At 41.3% G+C, this 14665-nt stretch overlaps 1 protein-coding gene across 3 annotated transcripts in view; it reads right to left on the minus strand.

The window, feature by feature from the left end:
* Positions 1-323: 323 nt before the first annotated feature.
* RFTN1 (raftlin, lipid raft linker 1) overlaps positions 324-14665 on the minus strand; it is a 96003-nt gene continuing 81661 nt past the window's right edge. For all 3 annotated transcript variants that reach the window (XM_054647513.2, XM_077176490.1, XM_077176493.1), the window contains 3 exons: positions 7998-8101; positions 6560-6641; positions 324-2769 (listed from right to left, as the gene is read on the minus strand). In XM_054647513.2, coding sequence (XP_054503488.2) covers positions 2335-2769; positions 6560-6641; positions 7998-8101 — 621 coding nt within the window. In that variant the 3' untranslated portion in view covers positions 324-2334. The remainder of the gene's footprint in view (positions 2770-6559; positions 6642-7997; positions 8102-14665) is intronic.

The raw sequence follows: 14665 nt of genomic DNA on the forward strand, positions 1-14665 counted from the left end.
CAACTTGGAACTGATTATGAAATTATAAACCCCAAAGCAGCTGCCCTTTTGAATGTGAAAAAACATTCAAGTTCTCTTCAATTCCTCCCAAACGTAACCCAGCTTGTACAGGAACAGTTTTAAATCAAGCCTTCACTTAAACAAGTGCAACTTCCCCACAGGCTCTTCCCTGCTCTGTTGGGAAAGGAAAACCAAGTAGCCAGTTCTGCAGCACCAGTAACTACTGCTAATTCAGTAGTAAGGAGCTTCTCCTCATCACCACTTTGAGAATTGAGTTCCTCCTTTTGGGGATGAACAATTGGCATTTGTGCAAACACCACAAATAAGGAATCTCCTCATGACCTTTATTTCTCTTTAGTTTTGTAAGCAGTTGGGATTCAGTTAAACAAGGTCAAACTGCAATCCAATAAACGTTTTCTATTAAAAAGTATTTGGAGAGGTCTTTCTACTACAACACTTTCTACTAGCAAAACGTTCATTAAATATTGTGACTTTTTAAACAAGATAATACAAAGCTGGTCCTTGGGATAGAAACCATCAGTAAAAGGATCTTATGCTAAAAAAATCTGCAAACAGGAACTTAAAATTGTACAGAGCAGAGACCTTGTATTTAAGCAGAACAACTGCAGCAACCTATTTTTGAGGCTATTGGAACCCCAGTGTAATCTTAAAATACCAAATGAAACAATTGAAAAATAGCATCAGAAATTGAAGTTACTTACAGTCCTGTGGTTAAACCGCTGAATTCAAAATATAACACTCTTTAATCAATGACAAAACTATACCACTGTGCTTTGTGTGTGTGAAATCAAATGGTTTAAACTTGAGTGCTTTCATCCCAATTAAATGAATATTTAAGTTATGTAATTTTTCCCTTCTCTGCAATGTTCTGCCAACTGAGTAATTTTTAGGCATGAAAGGTGCTTTTGAACCACTCTAGGTGCATGTCTGATACAGAACATAGTCTGTTGTGGACCGCTCCAATAGTCCTTTTTAAAGCATTTTGATTTGAAGACTAAGGAAAATTATCAAGCACAAATCAGTCAAGGGAAAAAACAGCAAATCACGGAGCTCTACCTCTTGCTTTAAGACAACAAAAGCTGGGGAATTTACAATGTTTTTCTCATCTTGTTATCAGATTACTTGACCACTTCTAAATAAGGATGAAGGTGGTTAAGAAGAGAGAAACCACTCCTTCCTACATTTGTAAAAATACTGAAGTACTTGGAGAACATTGGCACAGAAACTATATTACATGTACATTCACTTGTAAATATTTTTATGTAGCTTGAAACATAAAAATGTTGGTAATTTTACAGAATTCCCTTAGGTATCAGTCCCAGAACATGGTTACTTGTACCACAGAAAATGGTCTGTTAAGGTATTTTCATTTTGGAAGGTCATTTACTGACATTTGTTGGCCACGGACCACTGTGTACAATTTTAGTTCTTTACCACAAGGTATTTCGTAACAGTGAGGAAGTGGTGCTAAACCACCTGGAAAAGGTCAGGAGGTAACATCTAATTCCCTTTTCAGTGAGGATAACCACTGACAGAAGTACTTTTTACCTGCCTTTTCGTTTCCTGCTTTTCTGTCTTCTGAAGCCCCCACAGCTACTAATGAACTGTTGATTGGCAAAGACCAAATAGGAAATTGCATTCTGTACTGCAATCATCCACCTCACAAATTCACCAGGGGGTTTGCTTACCCCCTGTGCCTGAACAGGTACACGATTTGCTTATTGCTTAAAGATCTGTAAGGGTTAATAAAATTCAGAAGAGAGTATCATCAGTGAGTGTGCTCCTGGAGAAAGATATAGATAACAGCCATCTTATCTAAGCTTTCCAACCCCAGTTTCAACCTCTTGAAGTCCAAATATCATTTTTATGACACTACAAGCCTAGTCACAAAATAACATCTGGCACAATAACTTCTCCAGAAAAGCTACATGGACAAGAAAGTACTACACAGTAAAATCTGACTGAACGGAACACTTGCCCTGACCCAGGCTCAAAGCTAGCTTGCTAAGGTTGGTCATGGAAAAAGGTATGATTTCTGTCCCTCCCTACTTTTTAATTTAAAGTGTAAAGCTCCAGGAGAGCATTTCCCACGACGTACAGTGAAAGGAATTTTGCAGTTTCTGTGAGTTGAAAAATCTGGGCCCTGCAGATACTCAAAACATTAAGATACCAGAGTGCTAAGGAGCAAAGTAAGTCAAAGATATGCGAAAGAAATGCTGAGTTGAGCAATGGAGTTAGTGGTGGGGATTATCAAAATCTGTTCTTTTATCTTGGCAAAGTATCGGCCTCTCACAGGGTTCCTGAAAGTCGTTCTCATTCACAGGAGCAGTCCACGTCCAGCGCTGCCCCATCAGTGCCACTGCAGCCGTCCGGCCCTGGCGCGCAGCCCCCGCCCTCCGCGGCCTCCCCCGCGGGGCAGCCGGGCACACTCAGGCTGGGGCAGGCCTGCCCAGCACTGTCACCAGTGTCACAGCTGGCAGGACACGTCTCTGCTGACGCCCCGTCGTGGGGGGCACCGCTGTCGGTCCTGGCTACCTCCTCTCCCAAGTCTATGACATCATCTAGCTGCTGCTCCGGATCAGGCTTGGCCGCTCTTGAGATTTGTGCTTCTAAGTTTCTCGTGTTCTCTGTGACTTCAAATTCCTGCTTCTCCTGTGCCCTTTGCTTCTCCCTAGTGCTTAATTTAGCCTTTGTGGAATTCTTCATTTTTCTGTTGTGCATGTCTTCTTTGGAGAACCTCCAGTGAAACTACAAAGAAGGGATCCAAATGTTAAAGACCATTAGAGGCAGTCTCACACGGACATTTACTTTCCTGAGTAAACATGTTTTGATGAGTTAGTTTTAATTCAAAAACTAAATTTGAATTTGACCAGAAAACCCCAAGATAAAAAGAAGTAGCCTGACCAAATCAGATGGCATAAGATGATTTCTGCCCACACAGATATCTCTGTTTCAGAAAGGAAGGAGAGCTCAATGCTTTCTGCTTCTGCTGTTGTGCCTGGTAGGTTCCTCTCTACGCTGTGTGGAAGGGAAGGGTATGCAAAGCTGGCTAAGTGCAGACAGAAGAAGCAATCCCATGGCATTATTCCAGTGTTTTTCACCAGGTTAACAGCAGAACTAACACCACACCCATGACCATACCCAAACAGTAAAACATTCTGAACCATCTGTAGGAATGTCATTTGATGAGAAAGCATGAGGCTGCTACTTGCAGCACTTCCACAGGACTTGCCACAGCCACCATTTCAGAACTGCTTTAACTACTATTAAGAAACAAAAAGGGAACGAGCAGTACCTTGAAATACTAACTTGACAGGTATAACATATATAAAGGGTGACAAATGTGTCACTATTATATCTGCCTCATTTGTCAAAAAATAAATCAAGCTTTCTGGAAGGAAAGCCAGACCACAGAGTTGTAGAATCATAGAATGGCTTGGACTGGAAGGACCTTAAAGGTAATCTAGTTCCAACTACCCTGCCACGGGCAGAGACTCCTCCTAAAGACCATGTTTGCTCCAAGTTGCATCCAACCTGACCTTCAACACTGTCAGGGGGTGGGGCACCCACAACTTCTCTGGGCAACCTGTGCCAGTGTCTTACCACCCTCACAGTAAAGAATTTCTTTCTACCATCTAATCTAAACCTTCCCTCTTTCAGTTTGAAGCCATTACCCCTTGTCCTATCACTACACTTTCTGGCAAAGAGTCCCTTTGCAACTTCCCTGCAGGCTCCCTTCAGATACTGGAAGGCTGCTGTGAGGTCTCCATGCAACCTTCTCTTCTCCAAGCTGAACAGCCCGGACTTTCTCAGCTTGTCTTCAGAGGAGAGGTGCTCCAGTCCCCTTACCAACTTCAAGGCCTCTTCTGGACTTGCTCTATGGTTCCAAGCCACAGCTAAGCCATCCTACACAAGCTTGCTCTGAATGTGCACAGCCATTTTTTCAGCAGTGTCAGTTGCTGATGGAAGCTCAGGAATGGGTTAGGAGCCAGTATTTGGATGGCATAAATAATCTCATCAGGACATTCAGCAAACCCAGCCATGTTCAAAAAAGCCATTTTCTCCAGTGAAACTGGGTCTGTGCTGAAGTTGGCCAAAAGATTTTGTATTCATAAATTTTTGATCTAGCTATTTATTCCTTAATCAAGAAGCCATTCAAAACTTATTAGATTACAAAGCTGGAACAATGTTCTTTCCTCCTGGTAGCCAGAACTTAGTGCAAAAGCAGAAGGGGAAAAAAAAAGAAAGAAACTGGCTTTCACAAAACTCTTCTCGGTTTTACTTAAAGGAAGTTATCTTTCACTTCAATAGCACTGCAGTTTAGAGAAAGAGGAACGATAACATCTCAGTTCTAGAGCTCAGCTGCTTAAAATTCAGACACCTGAGTTTTTTCCTCTTTGATTTGCAGAAGTGGCTGGGCATCCACTACTCCACTTAACTCAAAGCTCTCATTGACAGAAGGTAAGAGCAGGGCCCTAAATGTGATAAAGATCCAGCTGTAGGAGGCTTTGTGAGTGTGTGTATGTGTACTCAAGTCAGGTACTTACACCGTTATTTCACAAAAATGCATTCAGCCAGTTTCTGCTGAAATAAGCATCAGTTTTGTACAAAGTGAATGAACACAATTACTAATTGAATATTACAGTAATAGGAGTACTTTCCACTAAAGAGAGAAGTTGTACCACTCCTTGCATTTTTCCTTTTCTGTTTGTCTGACTACCTTGAACAGCAGTTCATTGATGTGCAAAGATAGGACAGAACATTTTCCATCAATGCAATATCCTTTTAACGTTATCATCCTATTTCCCCTCCTCTGAGGGTTATCTATAAACATTTTAAACATGCCTTAGCTTAAGTTTAAAAAAATCCCTGAGAGCCTTGGATGTTGTACGTGCAGAATATTCAACAACTTTTGATCAAATGCTTGGGTTGGCATCTTTGATGTGACACAACAACCACTTAGGGACGTTGAACCAGTCCTACATCCCTTTACAGAACTATAATCAAGGTATGTCATCCTTCCCTGACCTTTGGTATGAAAATGTGCTGTAGTGATTCTTGCCCTCAAATATGCCTGTATATTTAACAATGCCAACGAGTGAGTCCTTTGTTTTGTCAACCAGACATTGTTAAGTAAGTTTTTATAACCTGGAATGAAAAAAACTTAAACAAAGTTTCAAGTCATCTGGATGGTATGTATGTGTTATTATAATACAAGAAATCAGCATCATATTTCTTTCTCTATTTGAGGATGAACAACCACATATGGGCTCCCATCCCTTCCACTAAAACCACACACAGTGGTAGGAAAAGAATGACCAAATACAGGCACTCTAACACTCATCCCAAGATCCCTTTAATCACCTGAAAACAAAGAGAGAAAACAAGGAAAGTGGGCTTTGTAACAAGTTCACACAGTATTCTGGGCTCCAGCTTTGCTAATGAGAGAGGGTAAATCCTAAATCAGTCACACTCCCAGCAGTTCTCTCCTGCTTCAGTCAGTTCAAACACTCCCCTGGTCTGCACTGTATCAAAAAGACAACTTTCACAGAACCAGGCTCCAAAACAGTGAGGGCTTCATAGATGAAAGCTACCTGCAATTATCTAAACTGTTGGGTAAAATGCTCTTGGTGCTCAGCTCTGCTCAGCATTTCCCATCTCCTGCTGCAGCTCAGCTCTGCATGGCCTCAAGCACCCGCTCCTGCAGGTGACATTGGGCTGGCAGCACCAAAGCCCACAGAGCCAGAACAAAAACAAGGCTGCATTAGTCAGCAACCTTACTGACACATGGTTCCAGAGGTCTTGTCCATACTTCATCTGGATTTTCTGATCCCTTGCATCCTGAAAGGGCAAGGCAAATTTGACCACTGTAGGAAGGCAATCGCTTTCTGTTTCCAGTCCCTGTATTTCTCTCTCCAGCTGTACGGCATGACAGGTTTGGGCAGGGGTTCACACAGCTATGTGTTTAAAACTGGATGTGGGAATACATACATGCATCCACATCCATACATCATTAGCTGTCAGCTATGCCTTTGGATAATTTAGCTGGATTCTAGAGGCTTGTCTTGGTTAAATTACAGCAGAATCCATTAATATTCACACATCAGAAACACCTGCCAAGATCAGGCCTACATTGTGCCAGGTTCTACCAAAACAGAGAGAGAGAGAGAGAGACAGAATGAGAGAGCAGTTTAAACAGAAAATACAGGAAATGGGTGAGAGAAAATAGTGTTGGTTCCACCTTACAGGCCCCGAACATCAAAGAATTTTAGGTCTAAATGGAGTTATATGGCTGGTTTACATGAAGAAAAATCTATATTTCTTACACTGCTGTGAGTTCATCAGAGAATGAAACCTAGGAGCTTTGACATCATTTGAGCATTTTTTGTTTCTTTCATTTGAACAGTTCCATTCCTTCTGTCTTGCTACTGTATCACAGAAACATTGAATAGGCCATTTTGTTTCTAAGGGAAATCAATTTCAATATAAAAATACCACCAGCAAAACCCAAAGAAACCAGAAACTCAAGGTTATTTACCTTAGATTCTTTCTTCTTTGCTTTCTGGGGCAAAGAAGGTCTCTGAAGAAATACAATTTGCTTTGTAGATAAATTCCCCTCCCTGAAAAGAAACAAATGCACACTCCTGAGAATGAATTAAATTCACATCCAGCATCATTCAAAGCGAAAATCCATCTCAGTCACTTATTTCTGCAGGTCAAAGAAGAACAAAATGAAGAATGATCCTCACATTGCCTGTCCCTGTTGTCTCTGAGCAGCCTGGTATTTGGGGGGGCAGGGAGAGGGGAATGTTCAGACTGATAGAGCCTGTCAGCCTATGACACAGTTTTGTGGAATGTTTTAGCATTAGTGTGCAAACACAGAATAAATTGTTTGGAACAAAAAGGAAGAAACCCAAGAGCTCCAGTGCCCCGGTGTCTCAGCAACACCAGAGTGTTCCTTCCCTCCCTCCAGGGGCACTGATCTGGAATGGGGCTGGGTGCTCCCTGTAGGTCTGCAGCATGGCAGGAGGAACAACCACCAGGTGGGTGCCCTTCTGCACTGACCTCTGTTACTCAAGGTATTAGCAGGATACAGAAAGCTGAAAGAAATTTTTATTTTTATGTATATCTTTTAAGAGTCAGGGATTACAAATCATAACTCTGATTTTCTATTCATTCTTATGAATGAATATTTATGTAAAACTTAAATACAGTTTCTCCCTCAACACAGATGGCCTTTTACTTTGTAGGTTTTTATGTGTAGGAGTAGTCTTCATCCAAATCTCATAAAGAGCTGGGCATATTAATTAAGATAAAAAAATCACAACTGATTATATTGGTGTATATATACAAATAAATATATTCCTGACCAGTGAAAATTCAGAAAGCACCATCTTCATGATTAACAAGTGGTATGATTGTTTTTCACCAGTTAGGAAGAATATTTTTAAGTGATTTGCATTTATATTTAAAAACTCAGAATATAAATAATAGCAAAGTAGACCACAGAATTATTATATCTGCACACAAGGCTACTCGAGCAGTGACACACTAATCTCACAGGGTTCTGCTCAGCTAGACTGTATCAGCAGCATTAGAAAGACATCTATTAAGAATAAAATTACTTTTCTTCAGCTAGACAACATCTCACTCCAAACATTATCACACATTTTGTCTTTGCTCTAAAGGATGTTACTGGAAGAGCCAGAGCAGGAATTTTACCGTAGCAGAGTTTACAGAGCTGCAGAAACACCCAGAAAATTCATGCAGAAACCACATTGCCACCTTGCATCTTTCTGCCCACCAGACATGTGCTTCCTGCCCCATGTGGCTCGTGAGGCGCGGAAAACCCCGAGAACAGCTGCAGCAGGCTGTGCAAGGAAACCCACACTGACTGCACAGGGAATTGCTTGTGCAGACTGTGGTGCCTGTACAGCAACTTCCCTGGCCAAAAGGCAGCACCCACCCCTCCCTACCTGTTTGTCTTCACAATGGGAGTGGGGAGCACACACGTCAGCTGCCAGCCGTACATGGCAAGGGAATTCAGCAGCGGAACGTAATCTGTCTGCACTTCAACTCCCTGGGGAAGGAAAAGCAACAGTTGGCATTAGCACTTGGAGTGCCACATTCAGCTTGACTCCAAAAAAAAAAAAAACCAAACCCCAAGAAAAAAATATATGTGTGTGTTTTCTCAGAGGGAAAATGGGGTTTTGCACCAAAGTGGGTCATGTTTTATGTTCAGCTAGGCAGGAAGGAAAATGTTCTAAAACATGAGACAAATGATCGACCGCCCATACATCCCAAACTGTTAAAGGGGTTTGTTTAAAATGGTAAACATCTGTGATCTTGTTCTTACACTGCCTGACTCATCCATCTAGCTTTAGATCGTTCCAGATCTGAACAGGATAAATTCATTGTATGTTATCAATTATCTCCTCCCGAGAAAAATTATGTTCAAGTAGTTAAAAAATGACAGAAGTGCTTTGCTCAGATTCTGCACTTGTCTAAGCTTCAGTTAACCCTGAATATCTGCACTGAAATCAGTCGTGTTACTCTACCATGATGGATCAAAAGGAAAATAGCGAACAACAGCAACAAAAAAACATAAGTATGAGCCTGTGCCTTTTATCGCTCACAAATAAGCATTGCTGCCTTCCTATTTTGAATCAGGAAATCTGTGGGCGAGACGAAAAGCTTTGCCTTTCAGTGCAGGAGTCTGGCTCCTGCTGCACATTTACCCAGCAGAGCCTTGCTCTTTCCCTTTCAACTAATGGCAGACCTTGCAATCCACACAGAAAGAACCACTGGTGGTTTCAACAAAGATTATTCCAGTGAGGTGTCTAATTGCCAAGACTGCAGTAATTTAATGAATAGATGCTACAGCATATTTACTGTTTTTTAATTTTAATAAACACAAAGAAGACAAATGGTAACTACTAGTCTCTACAAATATAACTAAATTTGATTGGAATAACAATTACATTTGCCAAAAAGCTCAGGCACTTATACTGGTTTCACGTGCGCGAAAGGAGTTTTAACTGCCAATTCGCAACACTGGGGAAGGCACAATAGTTTTGCAGCTCCAAAAAATCCATTTATTCCACAGTAATGAAATAGTCATTTGATCAGAACTAATCCAAATCCTTCTGTAGTTATTTCAAGGTATTTTAGTGAATTCCAATCTCAGCTGTTCCTTTCTTCTAACAAATGTAATTTAGGTCACTTATATCTTTATAACTGAATGGCTGCCTGACTATACCTATTAAAAACCCGATCATGACTACAAGTGCAAATAGCTGAAGAAGCTGTATCAGTCCTGCTTAAAAGGAAAATGTTAAAATCTCTACCCCAGAAAGTGCCTGCAAGAGAACACTACTAATGTTACTTTGTACAGAGGCTTGTGGGGGCTTAGAGAGGAAGTGCTACATTAAAACATCACCCTGTACAAACTGGATTTGTGACTCTGGGAGAGGAATGAGACACTCTGCAAGAGGGGGGCAATACCACATGGCCCTTAACTTGTGTCCACTGGAGCAGTCAAACTCATCCTGAAGCTGGGATTGTGGTAGATTCAGAGTCTCTCTCCTTTGACTCCCATTTCCCTCTGGAAGAGGGCTATTTGTGCACTCTTTCCAGTTTTTAAAATAGAGTGTCCAAGGGTAATAAAAAAATCATGATGTATCTAGATGCCTTTCAGCTGTAATGCCTCAAAAAGATGTATTAATAACATGCTGAGATTTATGAGATTGGTCAACAATGCCTGCAAAAAATAAACATGAAAATATGCAACATGATGATTAAGAGTAAGGTCAGAGCATCCACCATCACAAGCTCTTCATGAGGTGCCACATAAAAGGACTTGTCTAAAACATTCCCTCCATCAAACAGTGTTTGCAGAGGAAAAACCAAAAGGAGCTCACTCATTTAGAGGAGGGAAGCAGATCAGGAAAGTCTGGCACAGCAGAGCTTGTCTGTGCCCTGAGGAACATCTTGTGTTGTAAAGAGGATTTCTATTTTGAATTCATTGCCTGAGGTGGGTGATTAGCAGGAAGAACCTTCTTCTTGCATCAGGATGTGCAACAAATGTCAGAAATCAGAGGGAGATTATGGCAATGAGGAAGGACATCAATACCACGCAGAGCTCATTTGGCTGCTGTAGAAGCCAAACTGTTTCAGGGACATGCCATCACTCCTGCCACAGCCCCCTGTCCCTGCAGGCTCTGAGCAGTGAGACAGGGCTGGCTTTGGACCTGTCTGACTTGTCAGGATGAAGCATCATCTGCAGCAGATGATGGTGTATTTCCCAACCCAGTGGCACAGAAGGGAAGCACATTCAAAAGGGTAAAGTTACCAGAAAATAAATTTAAGTCAATTAGGCCTAAAAAACTTTTTTTTTCTTTTTTTTAAATCTGGCAGTTTAAAAAAAAATCAACCTATTTAAAGAGTTCTACAGAGTTGTTACAAAAAGATGACGTCTCATTTTTCCCATGTGCTGGTACCCAACACCCCAGTGTGCCTGCTGGGCTGTCTGGAGGCAGGAGGTGTGTACATGATGCAGAGGTGTTCCCTCCTCTGAGCTCCTCAAGCCCTTTAACAACTCCATCCAACTCCCCTTCACTGGAGTCAGACACTACACCTCATCTCCAGGTCCTTGGGGAATAGACTATTCCCAATAATTGGCTGAGTTTGAAGATGACAGACAAGAGGAAGGAGTCACTCCAAAATAAACAGGTTAATCCACATGGGCTTCAAACTCCTGACTTGCAAATACAGATAATTGAAGTTTTTTTTAAGACCACATGAAATTATTTCTCCCTCCCCCTCCTGAATCATCGGCTGTAACTCTATCCTACGGCTGGAATTTGTGTGCCAGCAGGAGTCACAGTTATACAGACCTTTAATTGGTGTCATATTAAATGCTTTCTAAAGCAAAAATGCTTCTAAACAAACATACTGGGGGATGGGTGCAGAGGAAAAGAGTAATCTTGTATTCGTTTTACATTTAATACAGTAATTATTTTATCTACTATTATTAGAGACAATAGAAATGAAATTTCAAGCACACCATTCCCTCAAATAAAACTGCAATGCTCTTTTCTAACTAGCAAATATTGGATTTGAACACCAGTAGAAGAAGTAGAAAAAAACCGTGCCAGAGCTCTCCTGAAAAAGAAGTGTTCAAACAATGCATCTCAAACTGGGAGACATTTCATTCACTGAAAGGGTGGAAAATTTTAATTAACTTGCTTCCCACTCTCCTGTGGATGATAAGTAATCTCTGATCACACCTTGAGTGTCAAGAAGCCAGAGCATATTGAGCTAGGATTTTCCCTTGACTTGCATCACATGAAAAGAATTCTTTTTATTTGTAGTTGTATTGTTTGTTTCCAGCATTTTTTCCTTTCACAGTTGCTTCTGCTCATTAGGAGGGAAAAAAAAAAAGATGAAAAAATGATAAGAATAATATCTAGGGCAAGCCACACAAACAACTGCATTAACAATTTTTTTTTTCTTTTCCCCCCCTACTGTGGCAATTTTAACCACAGCAAGATAATAAACAAGACAACTACTAAGCTCTTGTGAGACAGAAGTTCTTCAGAAATCATTCTTTCCTGGGCTATTCCTGGGCTAAGTGAACGTGATTTAGTTACAAGGCAGCTATGGATTGTCACTATTTAATATTTTTTTCCAGCATGGATTAAAGAGTGGTAGATTGAAAATCCCATTAAATAAATCTTAATAAAACCTTTATCAGCAAATCCTAACAGACTGTGTACCAAAATTTACTGACAGATGGCAAAGAGGATGGGAAGTTAAAAAAAACAAGTTGCTTTGAAAGTGTAACCTACTGTTTGTTGCAGAAAATGGGCACTGCATTCAAACCCAGCTCCTTACAAAAACCAGAGGGGTGCCACGAGGGCGGCACCAAGCACCCCCAGCCAAGCTGGCTACCAGTCCCCAGCTCTGCCAAAGCCAAAGCTTTTCTGTCCCTGGGCACTGAAGGGAGGAAGTGGAAGTGGCAAAAGCAGTGGAAAAGAAAGAAAATGCAATAAGAGAAATCAAATACCTGGACTGTGCAAGCATGACCCAGTAAAAGTGTGCTGCAAACGTTTTATGTTTGCAGTAACACAGCTGACACGGGGACTAAATTCAAGCTCTAAATTTGTGAATTATCTGCCTTTTTCCTTTTCAGACTTCTTCCAAGAGATAATTTCTGCTGACAGTGTAACAGTATTGAACCATGAAAAACATTTATTGGAAGCAAAAGGGAAGTTTCACAAATGCTTCAGCAATAAAGAAGTTGGACTTTGTTCCTCTAGTATTGAGCTGCTCCTGAATCTCCATGTGTAACACACCACAGAGCATCTTGCTGGCAGACACTTGCTACATATCCATTAGCTGTGGAGCAGGGGGCTGTGGGATGGCTCCTGCATCCTTGGAAACCACCACTAGCTTTGGGAAGCAGGTGGGTCACTGACCAACAAAGAGCAGCTGCCAAATGGGGACCTCACTGGAAAAGTAATAGAAAAAAAAAAGAGTAATAAATAAATCCACAGGCAGGCTTTTCCCTCAATATTCTGGGCATATGTAATTTAGAGTTATTTACAATTACTAATATATATGTGAGTTCCTGCAATGTGAAGTATTTTGGAGAATACAGTAAGGCTGTAACACTGTATGAGGCAGCATTGTGTTAAGACAGTGTTTCTGTAATTCAGAAAATCCAGTCACAATTTCAGTACACACACAGGCTGCTGAGCACCATTCACAGCTGGCTCCACATCTAGGGTAAAATTAAAACAACAACCAAAAAACCCTTCTGTGCCCACAATGCCTGTTTCTCTCTGTGACTTCTATGGATGCAAATCCTATTTTCTGGCATGTATATAAACTAACAGAAATATCAGAGTGCTCCTGATACTGCCTACACCTGTAACACAGAAGTACATTTGCACAGCAACACAATATGGAATTTAGAGATGCAGCAAAAGCTGGACAACATGAATGTGTTGACACAGAGGGTTCTCCACACAGGCCACATCCTGATGTGCTGAACTCACACAGGCCACATAAGACGTGCTGAACTCACCACTGCACAGACAATGTACAAATGATGAAACAACTCCACGTAACTGTCCAGGAAACACAAGAAATAAACGTGATCTAGCAATCCATCAGTACAGTTTCTTCAATAAATCTGGCATTTTTATTTTCACAATTCCTGCAACACTTGAAGTGTACCTTAAGGTGAACATTGATTTTACTGCTTATCCATCAATTCTCTGGGGGGAAAATACAACACAGAAAACCACTACCTGAGAACTTACACACTCCAGCGTGCCCTACACACGCAGCTTAATCATCCCCAGGCAGCCTCCCTGACACAATCCCCTTTGGTTATAATTTATTCCCAAACAACATGTGGCTTTCACCAGAAGGCTTTGTGCAGCACTCCCCAGTTATGCAAGTAATGATCTATTTCCATGCAAGCACTGCAGCTGAAGCCTGGACCCTCCACTGCCAGTGGCTCCCACAGCAGGAAGGCGAGCGCTGCGCTGCCCCTCGCCCACGGGTGGCTCTGTGTGTGGCCTCTGGGGTCCCTGCAGCCACGCTCACACCCCTCAACATGCTCACACAGATGCACCACCCAGGGCACTGCTGCTGGCTGGAGTCAGCTGCTGAGCAAAAGAAACATGTGCCCTGCATGGTTTTAGAGCAAGTATAAAAGAGGACCGAAATACTTCTTCTCAGCTTGTTCTTAAGTGGGAAGTTTAGATCTAGGATGCTCGTTTTTCTCTTGAAGGTTTATGGGTGAGCAGAGAACCAATTCTTAGAAAACCATGACAGCTGGGAAGGATTTTTTAATCCATACTGTGCTGAATTTTCAGTTTCTTTACTTCAAGTGCCCTTACTCACATGGAAGAAGCATTCACCTTGTTAGATGTTCAATGCTACCAGATCCACAAGAAATTATCAGGGACGCTCCAAGTTCATATTGTTAAATTCTGTTACTACATTAATCATAAATGGCTTTCATTCGTTATATAAAGGAAAGAAACAAGAATTAATAAAAACAAATTATTGGAAGATAAGAGGCTCCTAAAGGATTTTGTTCAGCTCTTCTTAAAAAGCAACAAGAATTCAGCTACAGACACTGCTGAAATCTTCTGCCCAAGCAGCACATCTGTCCTTTGAGTGGTAAAGAGGGTCACACACATGACTCCCCTGGGCTTTTCATGCCCATTGCCATCAGCTCCTTGGCTGACCTGGTCATGCCTTTCTCTCGTGGCCAGAGACAGCAGAACATGGCTTAACTGACATATGACCTAAATCAGATTTACAGACAAATCAAATCCTTATTTCCAGAGAATTTGTTTCAAGGCTTACATTAAGGCAACTTGCAACCTAGGCTCAGCAGAGATAATTTTTTAAATCTTTTGTTATGTCGCACTTTAAAAGGTTTACCATGTCTACAATGGAGACTGACCCCATTCAAGTCTGCCAGGGAAATGGCAACACCACAATATATTTGAGATTTTAATTCATGTCAGTACACCAAAGGTATGGTGTAGCAGCAAATACAAAATGATGAATCAGCAGCTCAAGATTTTCAATGAGAAAATACGTGTAAATTAAGGACAAT

The sequence above is a fragment of the Agelaius phoeniceus genome, chromosome 1 (genome assembly GCF_051311805.1).
Source record: "Agelaius phoeniceus isolate bAgePho1 chromosome 1, bAgePho1.hap1, whole genome shotgun sequence".
Lineage (NCBI taxonomy): Eukaryota > Metazoa > Chordata > Aves > Passeriformes > Icteridae > Agelaius > Agelaius phoeniceus.